This window comes from Mauremys mutica, chromosome 6 (assembly GCF_020497125.1).
Source record: "Mauremys mutica isolate MM-2020 ecotype Southern chromosome 6, ASM2049712v1, whole genome shotgun sequence".
NCBI lineage: Eukaryota > Metazoa > Chordata > Testudines > Geoemydidae > Mauremys > Mauremys mutica.
The window spans coordinates 38,882,149-38,905,872 of record NC_059077.1 but is presented as its reverse complement, the minus strand read 5'-3'; the positions used below and the strand labels follow the sequence as shown (position 1 = coordinate 38,905,872).

Below are 23,724 nucleotides of genomic sequence, written 5' to 3'. Positions count from 1 at the left end.
CATGAGTTTCACCCCCTGCTCTATCAACTGCAGTGTCCCAGTCTAAGATTGAGGCAGAGGTAGCCTCTTAATGTATACCTATTCTGCCCAGGGCAGCGAGCGTCCCAGTGCAGGCTGACAAACTTGGGCTAGTGGTGCTTGCGCTAGCATGCTAAAAATAGCTGTGTACAGGAAGCGCTTTGAAGTTGTGGCTTGGGCTAGAGCTCACGCTCTGAATTTTTTACTGCATCATTTTAAACCAATGAGCTCCAGTCCAAGTCACAACTTCAAAGCACTATCTACACAGCTATTCTTAGAGCTCTAGCACAAGCCCTGCTACCCCAAGTCTGTAGATAGGAGGTGGGAGGTTTGTAGACATACACTCCATAATATAAAAAACTTACAGTACAGTATACACCACACAGAGCTCTTCTGTTACAAATTCAAACTGACTAAACATATAGGGAAATGTCCAAGATGTTCTCTACAAAATAATTTCTTTAGTGGAGCTACACAAGGAAGATACAAGGTTCAAAAATAGTTTTGCCTTCTCGTTTGTTTACATGCTGCACAGTACAGCATGCTCCTATCAATAAAGCAAAATATATGAAAAAAAAATTTTTTAAACCTTAACAAGAAGAGCAATCATGGAGCAGCAAATTAAATAGGGCAGAAATTTTGTGGAGAATTTGAGCATATTTTTGGTAATAAAAATATGTGTTCCTCTCTACAAAATGCATGATAATGCACTACAGTTACTGTCCTATTTTCAATGCAGAGTAGAGTACACTCGGAGACCAAAAACACACGTTTATGATGTCAAAACTGTATAATTTTTGGTTTATTATAGCAATTACTTCCAGCAACTGAAAAATTATTTTCTAGAATTCTAATCTTTTTTTCTTATTTGCTAGGGAAACGCCACTATCTGCTGGTTTACGGCTGTGTACTATGTCCATTCAAGTCAAAAGACAGACTCCCACTGATTTCAATGGTCTGTGAGTGAATACATCCTTCAGGAATGGAGAAGTTAGAAAGACAAAAATTGTATTACTTTCATCTTTCAACTCACTTTCTCTATTACACTAAGTGACTACACAGTTATAAGCATGTATATAATTAGAAAATCTCATACTTCTAATCTTTTTAAAATACCTCTGCACGCTTGTTTGGTTTAAAAGGGTAGCACATAAAAGTTGTCAATGACTTTTCCCAAGGGGGAGGGAAAGGAAGAACGTCAATAAATTGTGCACTTTGCTGTATGAGCATGCATGGATCTCGGATTTAAGAAAATACTCATTCATATAAATGGAGCACAATAAGATACATCTTTAACAGTTATTCACACCACAAATCAAATGTGCATTTCTTGTAGCACACACAGGGGATGAATATCACTTCTTATTTTGTGTCAAACACAAACATTTTAAATTGGTTTTAATCAAAACTTTCACTGACAGCACTGAAATGCAAGTACCACGTTGTCACATATTAATATAGGTATGCAGAAATAAGAAAATGTTGCAATGAAAAATTCCAGGCACCACAGTAATGAAGAGTTGAACAGAAAAAAATTGAGTATTCTAAAATACAAGATAGAGTGTGACAGGAAGTGCTGGGCAAGTGTCACACTGAGTTCATGCGTTAATCTTTTGTAGTAATACAATGTTCCTGGAGTCATATATTCCCATCTGTTACTGGTTATGTGTGACATGAATTTGGTAATTTTAATAGTATAATACAGATGATGTAAATTTCACAAAACCTGGCATTCTTGTTGTCTCTGCCCATGAAAGGACTTGACAAAAGTTGGAGGTCAGGACAAAGGGCAATGACAACATTGCATGGATCACCCTGCATTATACACAGCTGTAGCTAATAAACTTCAGTGTGTTCACAAAAATATCAATTTAAATCTATTTGTTTAATTTTAAGTCAAATATTTATATATTTAATTAACAATGAAGCTAACATATTTAATAGTTTTTATTTGTTCTAGGACTAAAAATGTCCAGAATGTGGCTTGATGCTGAAACTGTATAAGAACCTAAACAGAACAGAAACTACACATGGTTTGCCTGATTTACTGTTCTTCAGACTGGAAAATGTTCTCAGTTGCTCAGTTAATATCAAACTTCCTTCCCACAAAGCATCATTCAATAAAGAGAGATTTTTTCACTCTATTAACAACGGTTTTGAAAGTATAACTACTGATTTCACATAACAGTAAAATAGGATATAAAATGAATACTAATAAGATATGACAAATCACCCAAAAGATAGGAGTTAGCTAAAATATCTGCAAACTCAGCAAGAGTAAACAAATTTATGTAGGGTGATCCTTACTGAGATAAATATATAATTCTATCATTTCTCTGTTTAGAATCTCAAGATTTTATCAAATTGAACAAAGAGAGAAATGTATTTCCAAACTACTGTCAATTATTAAAGCACATGTGCAATTTGATTAGAAGAGCTTTTTAAAAAAAAATTTACTGATGATTTGCTGCTTTAGTGTCCAACAATAACCCTTCCAATATAGCATCCTTCTACAGCCACACTACATCAGCAGTAGCAACTTCTCCCAAGGAGCTTAATTCTCATTTTTGCTATATTAGATGGTAATGAACTGGGTAAATAGAGATGAACTAGCCTGTGGCTAGCATGCCATACTCTTCACACATTCAATTCCTGGATAAAGAAATGCTTCCTCTCACAGTCCGCAAATGGCATTCTTTCTTGAATGCGTTTGACTGTTCAGCTCTCACATTAGCTACCCATCTTGTCCCTCTATCTAGTAATTTTTTTTTTTTAAAGATGTTGGTATGTAATAAAAAGAACCTGCTTCCTAAAGTGCCTGACAGGAATAATTCAATGCACTGCAAATTAAGGGTTTGTCCGCACATGATAATTAATCCAGAATAAATTAGGAGTGTTAATTTAAATAAAAAATAGTTAATCTGCTTAACTCTGTGTGTGGATGCGCTTATTCTGGAATAGGAGTGTCTTATTTGCTCTTCTCTTGTACATAGGCATCAGATCTTGATGCTCCGGATCCATAAGAAGAGAATAGCTTATGTATCAAGGGAGGCTAGGCATTGTAAAATCCCTTCTAGATGACAGGCTGGACATTCTTCCACTGCATGAGTTATTGTCTGCAATGCTGCTCCAAATTCGGGAGCGACGCCTCTCAATGACGTCACTTGTCGACAGCAAGTGGCGTCATCGAGAGGCGTCCCCGCCGAAATTCGGGAGCGACGCCTCTCGATGACATCACTTGTTGGCGACAAGCGTCGTCATCAAGAGGCGTCCCCGCCGAAATGCCGCTGAAATTCAGCGGCATTTCAGCGGGTGCTCTCCTGGGGGCCAGGACGTGGGCACATTAAGATGCGCCCGCAGGCACCACGTTGGGGACCACTGAGCTAGAGAGTAGTCTGTGGAGCCTGGTCCAGAATCTACAATCAAGTGGATAAGGAGACGTGCAGCAATAGACTCCTGAATTTACTTAGTGTATTAGACTCTTTTCCCCCTGATGCTTCCACTCTACATGGACATAGTTTTCAGCTCCCTGGTGGCACTGATCATCCACGCATGGTAAAGAGCCAGTGGCACTCTTGTCCAAGAGTGTGTGAGCTGCCGTAGCAAAGGTATGTCAAAAGATCAACTATGGTGTCACACTCCAGTCTGCAGAAATGGAATTCCTCCTCGGAATACAAGCAGATCTCCAACTTGCATTTCAAGTTGTTTCCTGCCTGAGAATATGGCATAAGTCAGCCCAAGCTGCAATAGGTTTGTTTCACCTGTCTCAGCTCTCCAGGCAGATTTAACAGTAATAGCATCTTGTCAAAGAACTAGTGAAACTAAGTGAGCTAACACATACAGACTGGAGGCTGGTGTATAATTCAAGCAGCCACTAATAATGTGAGTGGCCGAATTCAGCTCCATGTTGACAAGTTGAGTGTGGTGGGTGTGCCCCCAAACGGCAGAGCAGTATTCAGCTGAAGCAAACAGCAGGGACAATAGAGATGTATGAAGGACCCAAAGGGTCTGCTCTTCAGGAGGTTCCTGAGAGTTTTTGTATTTTTATCAAAACACTATAGGAAGAGAGTCATTTTCAGTTATTCTAGGTGAGACCAGTAAGTCAGGCTATGGTTGAGTTTTACTCCCAAGTGAGTGACAACTGGATGGAATAGCAGTAGCTGTCAACTGATACAGATCAGTAAGATGATTGTTTAGATGCAAAGTAGCTGCCACTGTCTTGGTTTCACTGAGAATTTCATTACTAGGAATAAGTGGTCAGAGCATCTTCGCCTTGACTGAGATTCTCTTCAATCCGATGGAAGTCATTACCAGTGCCAGCAAAAAAAAGATCATCGGCATACACATTTTTCTCAGCCTGCATTTCAGGAAGGTTGCATGTGTATACATACACATTGAACAAAAGGGAAGTCAAAACTGACCTTTATGGAAGGCCATTATAGAGCCAGTTAAGCTAATGAATTTTCTCCCCAACTTGCATGATGAAGCTTTGACTGGTATCATTTCTTGAATGAACCACACCATTGGCCTACAGTGAATAACTTGCAGCAGTTTAGCAGTCTGCCTGATGTGCCACCAAGATCACTGGCTGCTATCAGACCAATATGGACTCCACTACCTTTCCTTCCTGATTCAAATGCATTTTCTGTCTTGAGTCAGAGAGAGAACCTTGTTTTGGTGGTATCATCCCCTCCTGAATCCAGCCTGAATATGTCAGAATGCATTAGCTCTTTTGGCCACAGCATCACAAGGGGAACTCACGTTCAGCTTATTATCCACTTCAGCCCCAAATCTTTTTCATTGCTTCACTGAGTAGAGTCCTCCTTCCTGTAAGTATGGCCTACATTTTGTTCCTAAATGTATACATTTACATTTAGCCTTATTAAAACCCTTTTTGTTCTCTTGAACCCCCATTTAACAAGAGGTCCAAGTTGCTCTGTATCACTGACCAGTCCTCTTCATTATTTACCACTCCCTCAATTTATGTTTTCATCCACGTCATTGATAAAAATGTTAAATATGTAGGACCAAGAACCTCTGAATCTTTGAGGGTATACCCATAACTAGTTTTTGCATTTTTAGGAGGAAAGGATTAAATAAATGTGTCTTCATTTAAATCTGTTTGCAAGGACTACATTAGAGGTTAGAGAGATTCCAGCTACATCTAGGAATAATTAATTTCACTGTATTCCCTATGTTTGTATAACAGAACTTGTGAAATTCATTCACATACTGTTGGGAACTTTTCCAATGTCTATTGCTGTGTGATGTACAAAATTGCACAGGAAGAATGATTATGCAGAACATTTGGTTTATGACAGGGGTTCTCAAACTGAGGGTCGGGACCCCTCAGGGGGTCGCGAGGTTATTACATGGGGGGGTCGCAAGCTGTCAGCCTCCATCCCAAACCCCGCTTTGCCTCCAGCATTTATAATCGTGTTAAATATATTAAAAAGTGTTTTTAATTTATGGGGGAGAGGGGGTCACACTCAGAGGCTTGCTGTGTGAAAGGGGTCACCAGTACAAAAGTTTGAGAGCCACTGGTTTATGAGAAGATGTACAATCATTTTAATGAGATACACAACCAAAAATTTTTTGTGTTCTTTCACTATTAGCTGTATATTTTACCAGCATTTTTTAAAGATGTCACAATATCAATGTACGAAGTTAATGTTTTCTGTATTACAACTAACTTTTTTCTCCAACATGTTTAACAAAAATGCACATTCACACATCTGAACAAGTATGTTAATTAGAACTGAGTTTGTATAATTGAAGTTACTTCCAAAAACAAGAATCAGTGTTGCATTACTTCTTTTACATTTTGAATTAGTAATTAGAGCCTCTGGCTCAGAATAATTTCTCAGTCACTTAACTGAATAGGGATTTAGGAGACACTCATATGTAATATACTTAAACTTCTTTAAGGCATTTGACTTGGTACCCCCACAACATTTTGATTAAAAAAATAGAATATAAAATTAACATGGAACACATTAAATGCATTAGAAACGAAGTGATAAGGTCTCAAAATAGAACTCTAACAGGGAATCATCCCTGAGTGAGTGTGTTTATGAATAAAAATGACCTAATGTTGTATTTATAGATATTGATGAAATCTTAGGAAGAGTAAACGGGGTCTTGACTTAAAGGATTTAAAATAATTCAATTAAAAAAGCTCCTCCATGAAATTCACTTTGGCTACCTTACATTGCAGTATTAAAGGATCATCCTACAAGGGGGCTTCAAGAGATCTTTCTGGCATGCCCAATGTGTTTTTAATATTTATTCAAATTCGTAGAAAGTATTACGGTGTTTTAAACGTATACACCTTTTAAAAAATATTACTTTATTCTACCAGAGATTCTGAAATAGGCCTAGCATAGAGCAGGGCTTATGTGCTAATAATATTACCCTACCACCCAGGAGCCTAAGTCATGGACCAGGATCCCCATTGTGCTAAGAACTGTACAAACACAACAAAAAGATGGTTCCTGCCCCAAAAGCTTACAATCTAAGGGTATGGCTACACTTGCGAGTTGCAGCGCTGGTGGAGGCTTTCCAGCACTGCAATTAGTAAGTGTCCACACCTGCAGGGCACATCCAGCGCTGCAACTCCCTGGCTGCAGCGCTGGCCGTACACCTGGCTCAGCATGGGGAATACAGATTGCAGCGCTGGTGCTGCAGCGCTGGTCATCAAGTGTGGCCACACACCAGCCTGTTATTGGCCTCCAGGGTATTAGCAGATATCCCAGAATGCTTTTATAAATTACTCTCTTTGTTTTGTTATGCAGCCTCTCTTTGTTTTGTTGTGAACTCAGAGCTCCGTAGCTCCGTTGATCCCGGAGCTGCTTATCTACAAACACAGCTCCTGTTTGCTGTGATCAATCTGTGAACAATCAAATGAGATAATGAGGCAGGCAGGGAGTGAGTGTTTGCTTGACAGAAACGGGGCAGAGGGGAGAGAGGGAGTCCGTTGCCTGCAGGCTGTTTGCAGTTAAGAGTTAAGGGTAAGGGATCGGGAACATGTTCTGATTTTTCAAGGCAGGAAGGTAACACACAGTGTTGGCTCCAAAAATCCACTCTCTCTCTCTCGCCCTCTCCCTGCCACACTACGCCTCACCCCACCCCCTCTTTTGAAAAGCACGTTGCTGCCACTTGAACGCTGGGATAGCTGCCCATAATGCATCACTCCCAACAGTGCTGCAAATGTGGCCACACACCAGCGCTGGTAGCTGTGAGTGTGGCCACACACCAGCGCTGGCCCTGCACAGCTGGACGACCAGTGCTGCAACTACCAGCGCTGCAGATTTGTAAGTGTAGCCATACCCTAAGTATAAGACAAGAGAATAGATGGGAACAGACAGAGAGATGGGAGAGTACAAGAAACAATGAGATGGCTGCAAATGGTACTATTAAAATACCATCTTTTAGACAAAGGTACTGGCCTTGTTATAATCCAAGCAAAAGAAAATAGACATTTAATTTTTTTAACATGTGGCTAAAATGATTACAGGATATGACTAAGAACAGAACTAGGAAACATCCCTCCCACCACTAGTTTTCAGATCTGTGTGGTTAATTCCAAAGACATGAGACCTTCCATTTGATTTTCAGATGTCATTATTCAGTAATCTCAAACATTTCTTCCCATTCCTTTACTGTCCAGTCACTCTGGACAGCTATTTCACTGATGCTGTGCAGCATAATATTGCCTTACTAAGGATGTTAAGCTCTTAACTGACAGCAAAATTGATGACATGCACTGTGACAGTACTTTTCAGCCTACAGAACCCCAAAATGCTATGCAATTTTATCAAGAAATCTGGAAGTGATACGGAGAAATCATTTCAGCTGCCACAGAAATGCAGCCATCTCCCAGGTGAAACAAACATGCAACGTCTATTTAGCAATTATAGCAATTTAGTATGCAGCAATTACAAAATTTTAGAATGTGAAGTGAAGTATTTGGCTCAGGATACTGAAGTTAAACACTTCTACCCATTTAAAAAACATCATGAGATCTTTAGTGACCAGAACTGGAATAGAGAAAAAATTCTATTTAATACATCTTGAGTCATATGAAGATCTTCAGATTTCCTTCTAGAAATTTCATACACATGAGGGGACTATTCCTGCAATTTTGGGACTTAAACTATTTTTACCCATGGCCACATCCTCTCTGTTCCTATAGGTAACCAATGCATCTCTGTATTACTTTGCTTATTTTTGTACTGTGGCTGAATGTTGTATGACATGTAAATAAAAAGCATGAAAAATAAATGAAACTACTGTATTTATAATGTGTAGTACCCGAGCTCCACCTACAGGATGAAAATAAATGTACATAAAGAAATTATTTTAATGATTCACTATTCTAAAGAACCATCTCTCTCTATAAAACCTCCAACTGATCCGCTCAAGCCTTTAACAAGCAGAGGACTGACATTTTTAAGGCCAAGTTGATGGAATTCTAAAATTGAATTTGATTCCTGATGCACAAGTCTGACATTTTCTTTTATCTGGAAGTATGCTTTTGATGTAACCAGCTGTTCTGAACTTAGGAGCTTAGATATGACAGAGTCTAAAAGACTAAGACTTTGGCATTTCCCTTTCATACACCAAAGATATAGATAACTTGACAGAATTCTTATCCCTCATGCTTCAACACTAATGTTGAATTAGATGGTCTTCCAAGTCAGAAGATTCATATACCAAAGGTCTGACACATACTGAAGCAAACAAAATTAGCTTAAACCATTCTGAGTATAAATTGTATTTACAGGAAGTGGTGCCTTGGATGTTGGTGCCATGAATTTCAGAATGTGTCTATTGTTTCCACATTGTTTCCTCTATTCCATTTTCTGACTTGTTTCTTTTAATACAAAATCCATTCGACAAGACAGACAGATCCAACTGACTGTAGATTTGCTAAAAAAGTTACCTACTTAGAAGCCATTATTCTGAATAAATTACTTTAAAAGCTCAAACACTCTGCTTGCATATTTAAATTTCTGATGAGATGAATTGTCTGACTATACCAAAGGATTTCTGTATTCTGTATAATTTCTGTATTAATGCCATAAGGAGATGTATGGTAGATAGATTGAATGTAAACCCCCCCCCCCCCCCCACATAGTTTAGAGATCCCAAAGTAGTGTTAATTAGAAGGTCTTTTTCTTCTTCTCCCTGTGAGCAGTTTACAAGGCCAAACTGCTAATTGTGTCATCCTGGGACAGAGAGTCTGCTCTCAGAAAAGATAAGACCTTGCAGAAACAACTGTTCCTCGGAACAGCACACAGACTCCCACCCTTCTCCCCTTCTTTATCTTGCTTGTGCTATGTGGAGATAACCGGATGACCCCCGGAGGGCAGACTGGAATCCACCCAACAGCCCCAGGGATGGGAGAACCAAAGAACAAGAATCAGAGGGGTAGCCGTGTTAGTCTGGTTCTGTAGAAGCAGCAAAGAATCCTGTGGCACCTTATAGACTAACAGATGTTTTGCACCATGAGCTTTCGTGGGTGCTCATGCCACGAAAGCTCATGCTGCAAAACGTCTGTTAGTCTATAAGGTGCCACAGGATTCTTTGCTGCTTCTAAAGAACAAGATAACATCTGGCAGCCGTCGTGGAGCCATCATGGATGTGCCATCTGCTGACTGATTCAGCAACAGCATGATGAAGCCACCTCCATAGACTAGCATAGGAATAAACTCCTATAAAAACAGACCCTAAAGACTAAGGACTTTGAGTCTGGTTCTGCAACCACTCTCGAGGAGCACATCTGACAAAGGCTCAGCTCCACCCTCATGCCCAAGTTATCTGGCCAGTAACTTGGCATGAGCAACCTCTAGGCTGGTAACTACAACTACTTTGCAGAACTTGTATGTGTATGTGTGTGTGAGTGAATGGAATGTAGTAAATATAATTGTCTACTTGCTTTGCTTCTTTTGGTATTTTGTGTGAGTACACGGGATAGAATATTTATGATTACTTGTTTACTGTGCTTCTTTTTGTATTCACAATAAATGTGGCATTTTGCCTCATCCCCTTTTAAACGATCCTGTTGGTTTTTATTGTATTGGTACAACAGAATAACCATGATAGAGAGCAGATGTTCCTTGCCCCACTAAAATGCTACTAGAACCTCCCACTGAAGTCATGCACTGTTGATTCAACTCCCTGTTTACTAACAGACAACTCCTGCAGCATTGCCCGCTCTGAACAACTGAAGCCTGGACTGGACTAGACTAGGTGGAGAAATCTCATGAGACTGTCATATCACTTATTTCCAATGCATTCACATGAAGAATTCATTCTTCAAGACAGAATCATCTAACATGATAATGGGCTCGCCATATCATCACACTGGGACCTAAGGTTAATACAACTGAATTTGGATAGAACAGAGGTATGCATTTAATTTCCATGTCAGAGAATGTCAGATTCCTATCAGTTGGAAAATAACAGATTCTAGAGTTTAATGTTACAGGTACAGTAAATAAGACAGTGATGACAATTGTACACACATACCTATGGCCACTAATGCTTAAAACTGATGGAATCATACACAGACTGTAAAGCACCTATCCAGGGCTAAACATATGACGCAAAGATTCTTCCCAGTGTCCTTATATCTATTCCAAAGACCTTCTTTGTTTGCCATCCCTATACCTAAAGAGATGTTGTTTCAGAAAAATGAAGAGACATTCCCTTGGATGTTCCCAGTTCTGGGATGGCTATTTAATGTGGAACAGATAACAAGGCTGGAGAGCTTAATAATGAATCAACTAGATGTGTCAATTTGACAAATTTTCCTGAAAGAAAGAGAATTCAGCACTTCTGCTTTAAAAGCAACCTTCAGTAAGTTCTGATAGGGAAAATATCCCCCCCTACCCCACTTATAGGCCCAGAATTTTAAGCATACCTTAACCCCCCATTGCTGCTTGGCGTAATTTGTAGGCCTTAACCCCTTGTCCTACTAGCATATATAAGCAATGAGTTTAATACTTCTGCAATTCTTGTTTGTCTATATAAAGGGCACCAGGAAGTAAAGCAAAAAGAGGAACCAAGCGGCCCTAAGGTGCCCAGCTGTAATACGCAGAGTCTAGCTAGAGCTTTCGCAGAAGTAACCGCAAGCAGGGGTCCAAAGGCAGGCAGACTACCAACGAAAACCACATTTGGGACAATAGCAGGAAAAGCCCTAGATGGTGACAGGCTCGCTAAAAGTAAGAAAGTATGCCAAATAAGGAGTTGGTAACGTGTAATGTGTGTGATGTGTAATTATGCTTTGTGGTTTTGGCCTTTATAAGCTTGGTGAAAGTCTGTTAAAGACAAGGCGGCTAACCCCCCTTGCTTGGGGATACGCCGACCTTCCCTTTATGCATAATTGTATTGTGTACCCTAATAAAGGTGCCTCAGTGTGTCTGACCCAAAATCAACGGTGTGGTCAATTTTTCCACGACAGTTCTGAGTGTAAATCTTCAGACATTGTTTATATGCAGGGTTACCAGATAGCAACTGTGAAAAAATGGGACAGGGGGTGGGGAGGAATAGGCAACTATCTAAGAAAAAGTCCTCAAAAAAATGGGACTGTCCCTTAAAAAATGGGACATCTGGTCACCCTATTTATATGTCCTATAAGCCCTGTATTTAAAAGAAAAAGAGAGAAGGTCCTGCTTTTAGTGAATTAACATCAGTCTCACTGGGTAGTCTTTTGATGCAGGACAATTTTACAGAAAATGTGCAGCAAATCAACATAAAATGAATATGTAAAATAAATCTATAGTTTAAATGAACTTTTGAGAGTTAAACCATGATATCTTTATAGGTTTTGTGGGGGTTTTCCCAACTAATGGGAGGCTGACTTTCTCTGATGTGGATATTAAAAGCATGCTACTGTTTGATCTAAACTGGGTTGTTCTAGTTAAAAAAGAATGCAAATTTATTTGGTAAATAAATCTATTACACATTGACTGTCACTGAACAAAAATTAATGAATAATTGTAATTCTGCTATGTGTCATTTTAAAAAAATTGTTTTTGCTATTTAATGGAACATAACCTACTATGAAAAACATTTCATAAATATTTAAGAAAAAATAGGAGAAAAACAATCTGAATGGTTTTGTCAATTTAGAATGTTTTAAATTCATATTAATGTAATGTCCAAATGTATAATAAATACCAGTATTTCTTGAGTTTTTCCTACCCTGTCCCAAGCTGCCACTGCCAGCTATACAACTTCCAGCTTCTATGAGAAAAAAATGCCCTAGTGGCCCAAGAAATGCCATTAAAAGTGACATGTGTGTCCATTGTGGGAAGGAATGACTTCTGAACTGTTTCTTTCTTGCTCTGGTAGTTCCCTTCTTCCCAAGGCATTACCTTCCTCTGTGGACAGCCAACATCACTTTCAAATCTAAGTTATTGAAATAGCTATATTGAAAGCTCACTACACCCACTGATGTAGCTGGTTCTACAAACAATGCTTTTAAAATGGCTTCACCACCTTTGGAGCAATTGAGATAGGTGACTGAACAGGATGAGAGAGTTAAAGGAGAACACTTTGTTCCTCAAAGCTACACAAGAACCATTGTTAAGTGTGGAAGCTGAACCTGACGGAGGAAAACCAACTATTGTCTGCACTCATCAACAATTTTCTGGTAGCAGGGTTGGGTAAGTTTTAGTTTCATTTCATAAGCTACATTAAGAGCACATAAAACAGTGAAATTCGAAGGAATTTAAAATTAAATTAAAAGTTACTTTTTTGACAATTTTAATTTGTAGTCAACTTAATACACATATAAGCTGATCCTGTGATAGCTGATTAGTGCTTGTGAAGAGAAAATTATTTGGCCAAGAACCGTTGGAGTCCACATTTATTGACATATTGTGAAACAATCCCTAATAAGTTTGATATTATCCACCCATAAGATCATCTCTCTGATCATCATCTCAGGCACAGATTCTTAAAATCACACATACATACACATGTATAACTTGTTCTGATAAATGGTAATGGAGGGCTTTTCTTCACTACTGGGGTAAGTCGACCTAAGTTACACTCCTCTAGCTATGTGAATAATGTAGCTGGAGTCGACATAGCTTAGGTCGACTTACCCCAGTGTCTTCATTGCGCTGTGTCGACAGGAGATGCTCTCCAGTCAACTTATCTTATTCTTCTCGGGAGCTGGAGTACCGGAGTCAACTGGAGAGCACTCTGCCATTGATTTAGCATATCTTCACTAGACCAGCTAAATCGACACCCGCTGCATTGATTGCAGCAGCGTTGATCTCCCTGGTAGTGAAGACAAGCCCTAAAGTGAAGATTTAGTCACAGGTATTTTTAGTAAAAGTCATGGACAATAAACAAAATTTCAGGGCCTCTGACTTGTCCATGACTTTTATTATAAATACCCCTGACTAAATCTTAGCTGCTTCTAGAGCACTGCTGCTCCAGGGAGCTCCCACATCCTCCGTGACAGACTCGCAGCCTTAATGATCTGTTATACTGGAGATATGAATATTCTTCAGATATTTCTTTCTACTTGGTGGGAACAGGCTTTAACAGGTGACTAGCAGGTATAATATATTTAGCCTATATATTTCTCAACAGGGATCACTACAGCTTAACATTTCAGTTACAAGATAAACTTGCAGAATTCATATTTAATAGTTTTTAGCTAGAAAAACCTGTAAAATGTTATTGTCACATATGAAGTGGACTAATTATACACCTAGATTATCTTGCTACTTTTCACAACGTGCTATTATAATCTCTGACCACATCACATTCTCAGCAGTTCTCAAACTTCATTGCACTGTGACCCCCTCTCACAACAAAAATTACTACATGATCGCAGGAAGGGGAACTGAAGCCTGAGCCCACTCAAGCCCCGCCGCCCCTGGTGAGGGGCTGAAGCAGAAGACCAAGGGCTTCAGCCCCAGGTGGAGGGCCTGTAACCTGAGTCCTGCTGCCCAAGGCTGAAGCCCTCGGGTTTCGGCCCCAGACAGTGGGGCTCTGGCTCCAACCCTGGGCCAGCCATGGAGACCGCATTAAAACCTGGTCCCGACCCCCTTTGGGGTCCTGACCCACAGTTTGAGAAAGGCTGAGCTGAATTCACTCTCTATGGTGAATCAAATAGTAAACTATTACATCAGAAAGACATCAGCAAAGTTACAAATCCCACGATTTTAACACAGCCACCTTATTCTTGCATATGGGAACAACATAAACCCACACAAAATTAATACAAATTATATAATTACCTTAACACTATTCCTGCTGTAAATCAAGTATATAATTCAACTGCAGGATGAAAAATCAAGAAATGTGCTTATCACTGAAGTTAATAAGCAATTAATTCTTAGGGGAAGGGAAATAAAATTTTTAACTACAGCAATTCAAATGATATGTAACTTTCAGCATAGTAAAAAGCAATGCTAAAGATTAGCAGTTAAACATCTTATTGTAAATAAATAATTTCAAATTAGGAAAAAATTGCATGTTGCTTACCTGCGACTAGTAGTTTTCTTTTCAGTTTCGGGTTCTTCTTTAAATGGTAGCTTAACATTTTCATTTTTATCTTTTCTCAACTTCTTAGCTACGCGTTCTTTCACTTGATATTTCTCGTCACTATCCATTTCACCTTCTTCATTATCACTATCATCCTGATCCTCCTCTTCTTCCTACATTGATTTAAACAGACAGCTTTAACTTTAGCTCTATTTTACTAGAGGATTTTTTAAGTTGGGAACAACTTCTTAGCAAGAGAGCTTATATAATGCTTACATTTATAATTTATATGCACATATATGCTAATATGTTGTAATTGCCTCAAAATATGAACTATGTAAATGAAGGAACATATCCTCTATATCTCTCAGAGATACCTTAGAAGGTGAACCAGTAGTACCAACAAAGGATGTACATTTTTCAGAGCTATAATCACAAATAATGCATGTATTTAAATATTTAAAAAACCCACACTATTTAATATCCTAAATCATTTATTCTTAAACTGTGGCCTGTGGACCCCTTGGGATCTGTCTGAAACCAAGGTATCTTCACTGATTCCAGATTCTAAACTTTATTAAAAAGACAAATTAATATTAAAGACAATATTTAATTTTCCATGTAAACGATTACTGTGTATTACATAACAGGATTTTTATACAGTCCTTTATGGAAGTGGAGGTGGTTCAATATAATAATCTCTCTGTTAAGATACAGTCTATGCTATGAAAAAGTTTGACAGTCCATTATTAACATACAAAAATAGAATTTAAAATTACAAGTCAATACATTTTTAAATAAAACGTGAAAAATCATTTCCTTTCTAACAATGTGCTAGAACCTCAGTTAAGGGTTTCAAACCAGATTTCAGTTGGCAAGCATTCACAATTGGTCTACACAGCAGAGAAGATAACAAATGAATTGTCATGGAAACTAAACTAACCACTCAACTCAAGAAATAGCACCAGCAGTGTTTACTCCTGGGGGAATTCTGCACCACTACGCGTGTGCAGAATTCATGACCCCCAGATTTCTTTGCTTCCCTGCAGAAAAGTGACTTTCTGACAGGGAAGCAAAGGAAGCTGCAAGAGTGGTCATGTGCCCCTCTCTAGCAGTGCAGGTACATCATTTCAGGCACCTGGAGCAATCAGCAGTGAGGTAAATCACTGCTGAGCTGGGGACACCCCAGCCGATGGCTCCTCCCCTGCACCGGGATCAGCTGCTAGTACTGGCTGAGCTGGAGGTGGGAGAGGACGGGACTTCCTCTTCTTGCAGAACTCTTTCTCAAAACTTGCAGAATTTTAAAATATTGTGCGCAGAGTTTGTAATTTTTCAGCACAGAATTCCCTCAGGAGTAAACGTTACAGCTGACGCTTGCTGATGAAGTGACGTGAGCTATCTCACATTACTGCTAAGTCTATCCTTGATGAAAAAGGCCACGCAAGAGAATTGATCTAAATTTTATTGTATTTTATTATTTTAATTTACAATTAAAATAGTGGGTAATACCTAGGACTGCAAACTCTCTGTACTTCAAAATTTTCAAAATAATTGGTGCTATAGAAATATCATAATGTATGTCCAAAATATTTTATAAACAAACTGACATGACTTCTGATAAAAGGAAATAACCATCAGGTCCAACTGTTTTAGATGTCTCTAATGGTACTAAAGATAAAGAAAGAAAGGACTGAACTTCAGTGCCTCTAGTTTTTCACTGACAGAATCTTTACTAGTTTTGAATCTCACATGTTCTAAAAGTGAATGCCGTCTCTCTCATAATACATATTTATTATCTGTTCAGACAGATGCACACATATGTACTTGTATACTGAACCTGCGAGAGTGGCAGAAGATGGAGATTTCCATTTTGTGAGGTCTATAGGAGTGATTATGTTGTAATTTCAATAATCCAAACATTGAAGAATTATCCTTGAAACTAGATGGACAGACAATATTGAAAATGCAAAGTTTCAAGTATCTGGATTTCACAAACCAGGAAAATGGGGAACGTAGGGTGAAATTAGAGTTAGAACAACAAATGCCTGGCTCAAACGGAGAGAGAAGTGATATAGTCCATGACAGGAAGATACCAGTAAGATTAAAAGAAAAGGTCTATAAAATAGTGGTCTATCCTGTTTTAATGTATGGCACTCAGTATTGGGCAACAAAGAAGAAACATGAACAAATTATCTGTTCCACAGACATGAAAATGTTGAGATGGTTGAATGGTTTTATCAAGAACCACCACATATGAAATGTGTTGTTAGAGACACACTCAAAGTAATACTCGTAGATGAAAAAATGAGGGAGTGTAGGCTCTGATGGTTTGGACATGTAAAGCACATTGCTGACAAAGAAGTCCAACAAAGCAAGACTGAAGGAAAAAGAGAAGCCCAATCCAAGAAGACATGGTAGCATGTCAAAGAAAGATGCTAGCATGTGGTGTGATATGGTATTGAACAGATCATTCTGGAGGGAAAGCAACTGTAGACTCATCTGATGGGTTTAACACAAGGAAGAAGATGATATAGTACTTATTATGTTGAACTGGCCAGCCTTTGGGTTGACTGGCTGGTATCCACCTCGAATCTTCAAAGCTTCTGTAACCTACGCTGTTTATTCAAACAGATTACCTAAACATAACTCAACGTTCCTTCAAAAACTGACAGTGTCTCGGGTTTTGGCACCAGTTATGTGAGGTTTATGGCAGCTGTTCTAAGGACCACCACAAGATGGGACACAGAATTGACTCTTATTTACCCTCAGGCTCCTCAAGTCTGATACCCTAATATCTGGGGAAGAAATAATCAAACTACACAGATTTCTAACTATATACATTTTTAGTTTGTATATAATTGTATTTATAACTAAATCACATCACTATCCAAAAAGCATAAAATAAAATAGATAAGAAAATTAAAACAGAGTGGCTTAATATAAAACCAAATTAATTCTTAGGTTGATGAAACCCTATCAAATAAATCAACATTTATAAGATTTATCTAACAATTTGGAAACGCAGCAATCTTGTTTAATTATCAGCCCCAAAAGTAACAGGGCATTACACTGGTCTACAATTTTTGAGAAGTCGTCTGCTTCAGAGATAAAATGTGCTATTTATTATGTATTTTGATGTGCTGAATTCAAATGTGACAATTAAAACAACTGATTGGCTTCTGTTTCTAAGATATTTAAGTTTTTACATTTTATGTCTATGTATATTGTGTAGATAGTAGAGTTTTAATCATAAATTGTAAACCTAGGTCTTTTCATGTGTTATAACTTCACCTTTTTATATGTTGGTACATTGTAGTTCAATTTTGAACAACATTTATGATACAAAACGTGTGTGAAACGTTAGACTTTAACTTAATAGGAGTGAAAGTCTTTTCCTCCTAAAAATCACAATTTTGGGATTCAATATTTAAATGCAGGCCTAGATGTCTCACAATTTATTGGTAGATAAATTAATAACTGAGAAAGAGGAGTAGGGAAAAATAAAAAATTAAATAAAAGAGTATATGTACATACATATAAATATAGCACTGCTAAACTGAAGGCTGTCAGTCACCACTGACAAATGTAGCAACTCTGTACTAGTGAAATATTTCCTATCCACAGTGCTTCTTTGCACAGTATGAAAACACAAATCTGTGATGCAAGTGTCACTGGCATGTTGCAAATATAAACAATTAATTTTAACATCTACTTTTTATAAATATTATAAGTAATTTTGTTATATGTGGTAATGAAAATTATGTACCTGAAATTCTGCTTCTCTGGAGATACCTCTCTGAGGGTATGTCTACACTACCCGCCGGATCAGTGGATAGCGATCGGTTTAACGGGGATCGATATATAGCGTCTCATCTAGACGCGATATATCGATCCGTGAACGCGCTCCCGGCGACTCCGGAACGCCACCAGGGCGAGCGGCAGTAGCGGAGTCGACAGGAGGAGCCGCGGCCGTCGATCCCGCGCCGTGAGGACAGGAGGTAAGTCGAAATAAGTTACTTCGACTTCAGCTACGCTATTCCCGTAGCTGAAGTTGCATATCTTACATCAACCCTGCCCCCTAGTGTAGACCAGGCCTAACAGGATTCTCACTTTGATGTCTCAACTTTCTATTTTAAGACCAGCTTATAAGATAACTCCATGCAGGTCATGTGGCCAAAAATGAATGAGTGTCTCTGTAGCCTCTTCTCAGTTTCATGGAGGGCTTGACATTTTTCAAAGCTCCCATTAAAAAACCTGTGATGCTGACAAAGCTGATAAAAGCTCCTTTTGAACTACCTTATTCCTCTGAACTTAAGTTTCTTTGGCCTGGTCTACACTGGAAGGAGGGCGGGGGGGAATCAATCTAAGATATGCAACTTCAGCTACAAGAATAGCATAGCTGAAGTCGACGTATTTTGGATTGACTTAGATTGACTTACTTCGCATCCTCACTGCACGGGATCGATCAATACGGCGGGTAGTGTAGACGTACCCTTAAATTCAAGGTCATTTTCCTAGTGGCTGTGGCTTTGGTTTGAAGAGTGACTAAGCTACAGGCCCAAGTGACTGACCCACTTAAAATAAATTTACAGAAATACAGTGATGTTTCAAACTCATTCAAGATTTCTCCCCATAATTATGTTGGAAGTCCACCTTAATAAGCCTGCTATCCTGCCAACATTCTCCACATACATGCATGCTCATCCCAGGAACACCTTCAGAAACATGTCATGTCATCATACAGTCCTGGGGGTTCTATTTGGAGTGCAGTAAAAGCCTTGGAAAGTGCTCCCAACTTTTTGTTCCGTTTGTTAATTTACTGGGCATTGCTGTTTTCAAGAGTATCCAAGTGGATCTCTTTTTGTGATATGACCTGACCGGCCTGAAGCTGGAAAGCCAGGCAATAACAGCAGCCTTGACGTATCTCACAGGTATTTTTCTTTCATATATCTGCAAAGCTGTGACATAATCCTTTCTCCATACATTTACAAAGCATTATTGTTTGGATTTGGCCTCCAGAAGGGAATCACATTTTGGACTCTCAGTACTTGGATTTACCAAGAATAAATCAGCTTGATTTCCTTCTTTGACAAGGTAACTGGTTTGGTCAATAGGAGAAAAGCAGTGGACACAATATACCTGGATTTCAGCAAGGCTTTTGACACAATCCCACATGACATTCTGATAAGTAAGTTGGAGAAATGCGTGGTTGGCAGAACTACCATTAAGTGGATACATAATTGATTAAACAACCGCAAACAAAGAGTAACTATTAATGGAATGATATCAGATTGGAGGGATCTCTCAAGGGGGCTCCACAGGGATCTGTTCAGGGTCCAGTGTTGTTTAACATCTTTATTAGTGACCTAGATGTAGGTACAGAGAGCATACTGATCAAGTTTGGAGGATAGAGCTAAAATTCAGAAGGATCTGGATAAACTGGAGAACTGGACTACAGACAACAAAATGAAATTCAACAAAGAAAAATGTAAGGTGTTATACTTAGAGAAGAAAAACCAAATGCACAAATACAGAAGGGGGGAAACTGGCTTTTCAGCAATGTTGCTGCCAAGGATCTGGGGGTTGTGGTGGATCACAGCCTCAACATGAGTCAACAATGCGAGGGTGTTGCCAAAAAAAAAGTGCAAATGCAATTTTAGATTGCATTAACAGTGGCATAGCATGCAAGTCACAGGAGGTGACAGTACTGCTCAACTCGGCGCTGATTAAGCCTCTGCTGGAGTACTGTATCCAGTTTTGGTCACCAATGTATAGAACGGACCTAGAGAAACTGTAAAGGATCCAGAGGCAAGTGACAAAGATGAGCAAAGGCTGAAGGAATTGGGTATGTTTGGAAACGAGGAGATTGGGGGTGGAGAGGGAGCATGATAGTGGTCTTCAAGTACTTGAAAGGCTGCCATTAAAAAAAAAAAAAGATGGATAAAAGTTGTTCTCTCTAGCCACAGAAGGCAGGACAAGAGGCAATGAGTTCAAATTACAGCTCAGCAGATTTAGATTAAATCTCAGGAAAAACTTCCTAACTGTAAAACAGTAAGACAATGGAACAGACTGCCTCGGGTGGTTGTGGAAGCTTCCTCACTGGAGGTTTTCAAAAGGATGCTGGATTGCCATCTGTCTTGGATGGTTTAGACATAACAAATCCTGCCTCTTGGCAGGAGGTTAGACAAGTCCTTTCTAACCCTATGATTCTATTCTGGAACCTTTTCCAAAAGAAGGAGTGGGGGAGTTCAGCCTCCCCTAAGAAGGTGTGTTGTATGGATGGATGTCCCTTAAGTTTAAGGTGGTCAAATATTGTTTGTGCTTCCATCTGTTTCCTGCTCAAACTGAGTGCCAAATCATGGCAAGAGAGCCAAAGACCAGTCACTCATACCATGTGCAATTGTATGGGCTGGAGCAGACTGTACAGAGCTATCTCCCCCTGCCCATGAAAGCTTCTCCAACCCATTTACTAGCATTGGTATGTTGGGGCAATTATACTCTATCAGGCCTATACTTGGCACATGGTTTTTCCCTGCCTGGAGCCTCAAAGTCACAATTTGCTCTAAGGACAGTGCAACAATATGCTGCCCTTGCTCAAAGACTCAAGCAAAGCCACACTTAAACCCAAAAGTTTTATTCTCCATAGTAAATGTAGGAAGGAGCTTTTTTGTAGTTAAAAAAACCTCCATGTTCCACAGTTGGCTCTGGACTATATTATTAACGTTCATTGCGGTTTGTTTACCTTAAGGACATCCCTCAAGTTTCTGATTCTCAGAAGTGAGAATCCTGATAGATGCAGTAGTTGTAACCATGATAGATGGCATTTTTAGTAAAGGAAAAGTTACTTGAAATTCTCCTTCTATAAATACATCTTTCCACTCAGATTCTCACACACTTACATGCCTCCCCTCAGTGTCTGGAGATTTTTCATTTGTGGTATTTGTTCCATTACATAATTTTTTTTGGAGGAATTTTTTTTCTTCTTGATTGGTTTATAACTTTGGAGGAGCATTGTCTGCCACTACCTAATTTACTGTCTGAAATATTCAGACACTAGTCTATGCAGAATGTGGGAGGTGGTGTGTGGCAGGTCAGGGTCACCCTCTACCCTGCTGAGATGGCTCATACTGGCCAAAACTTAAAAGCTTTGAGAGTTCCATTAGTTTTTTTGCAGGAATCTGAGACTCACATTCAAAATCCTAGTGGAGACTGTATCTTTAAAGTATTACCTCACCCTTAAGAACAATAATTCACATGAAATACAGAATGAGTATCTACAATGAGTCAAAACTTTCTGTTTGCAGAAGAAGTGCCACTCACCTCATCTGAATCTTTCACTTCATTTGCTTTTTCACTAAAGGGGGAAAAAAAGGAAAGACAATCCATATAAGATGATAGTTCCTTCTCTAAAGCACTCTGAATCTGTTGATAAGAGTAGCATTTAAAAACAGTACAACAGTAGTACACTAACCAAGAATTCACTTAGGTTATCTATTTAAAACTATGCCAGAACTCCCCCAATCTAGCCATTTTCACCATGATCATCACTATAATATCAGTTGATTATATTTTCCCACCATTTGATTGTCACACCCACTAGCTAGAAGAGTTTGAAAAATGTGGGACAGACCAGCAAGAAAACACAATGCTACCATGTAAGGGGTAAATTCAGTTAGTGAGCACTGTGACAGGGTGCTGGGCAAAGAGTTGCTGATTCAGCCCTCTGCCACACCTGCTCCTATTTAGGGGAATAAATTAGAGCTGGCTGGAGATAACCTAGTCCTACTCGGGGAAGCAGAGACAGCTGCTGCCTAATTAGCCTGGGGCTGTATAAAAGCCTCAGGGGAAGGAAGCCAGGGGAAGAGCAGAAGGAAATGGAAAAGGCAGGGAGTGGAAACAGGGAGGTAGCTCTTCCCTCCCTCCTGCCTGCAGACGGTGTAGGGCAGGGGTCTCAAATTCAAATGACCACGAGGGCCACATGAGGACTAGTACATTGGCCCGAGGGCCGCATTACTGACACCTTCCCCCCACCGCCCTCGGCCACGCCCCCACTCCACTCCTTCTGTGAGGCCCCGCCCCTGCCCCGCCTCTTCCCACCACTTCCCTGCCCCCATTCCAACCCCTTCCCCAACATCCCCACCCCAACTCCGCCCCCTCCCTGCCCCAAGGGGGTGCAGGAGGGGTGTAGCAGGGGCTCAGAGCAGGGAGTTGGGGTGTGGGGTACAGGAGGGATGAGGGGTGCAGCAGGGGGTCGGGCAGGGGGTCAGGGTGCAGGAAGGGTGCGGCAGGGGGCTTAGGGCAGTGGGTTGGGGTGCAAGAGCGGTGCAGGGTGTAGCAGTGGGTTCAGGGCAGGGCGTCGGGCAGGATGTGTCAGGCGTCGGGCAGGGAAGGGGGGTCAGGGTGCGACAGGTGGCTCAGGAAATGGGGTGCAGGAGGGGTGCGGGGTGCAGGAGGGGGTTCAGGGTGGAGGGTTGGGTGCAGGGTGCGGCGGGGGCTCAGGGAAGGGGGTTGGGGTGCAGGGTGTGGCGGGGGCTCAGGGCAGGGGGAAAAGGTGCAGGGTACAGCAGAGGGTCGGGGTGCAGCAGGGGGCCAGGTGCAGGGTACAGCAGGGGGTCGAGGTGCAGCAGGGGGCTCAGGACAGTGGGTTGGGGAGCAGAAGGGGTTCGGGGGGCAGGCTCTGGCCTGGCGTGCACTGGGGGTGGGGCAGGCTCCCTGCCTGCCTGCCCACCCTGCCCCTGGGAATGGGGAACCACGGCCAATGGGAGCTGCTGGGGGTGGTGCCTGAAGCAACAGCAACACACGCCCCCTGCGCCTCTCTTCCCCCACGTTCGTTCCGCTTCCCGGAGCAGCGCAGGGAAAGGGCTGGCAGGCAGGCAGGGAGCCTGCCCTGCCACCGGTGCATGCCGGGCTAGAGCAGCTCTAGGTAAACGCTAGGGGATGGCGGGGGCGGGGCTGTGAGGAGGTTGCGGGCCACAGAAAATAACTTTGTGGGCCGCATGCGGCCCTTGAGACCCCTGGTGTTGGGCCAACTGTATGTGGTGAAACAGTGGTGGGAACAAGCCTGTGAATAAACTGCACCAGTGGATATTAACCCCAGGGTCTCAGAGTGACTTTGGGGACTTAGCAGAGGCAGGAGCCAAGGAGGAACTGCCACACACTGCTACAGCACATTTCAAGACCTCCAAACCAAAC

The 23,724-nt window shown here is 40.6% G+C and overlaps 1 protein-coding gene across 3 annotated transcripts in view; it reads right to left on the bottom strand.

Annotated features, from left to right (window-relative positions):
* Positions 1-23,724, bottom strand: part of CWC27 (CWC27 spliceosome associated cyclophilin) — a 207,011-nt gene that overhangs the window by 155,225 nt on the left and 28,062 nt on the right. For 2 of the 3 annotated variants that reach the window (XM_045020822.1, XM_045020823.1), the window contains exons 9-10: positions 21,853-21,886; positions 14,533-14,705 (exon numbers count right to left, since the gene is read on the bottom strand). In XM_045020822.1, coding sequence (XP_044876757.1) covers positions 14,533-14,705; positions 21,853-21,886 — 207 coding nt within the window. Of the gene's footprint in view, positions 1-952; positions 993-14,532; positions 14,706-21,852; positions 21,887-23,724 lie in introns of those variants that run through there. The other variant, XM_045020824.1, reaches the window with a different exon arrangement.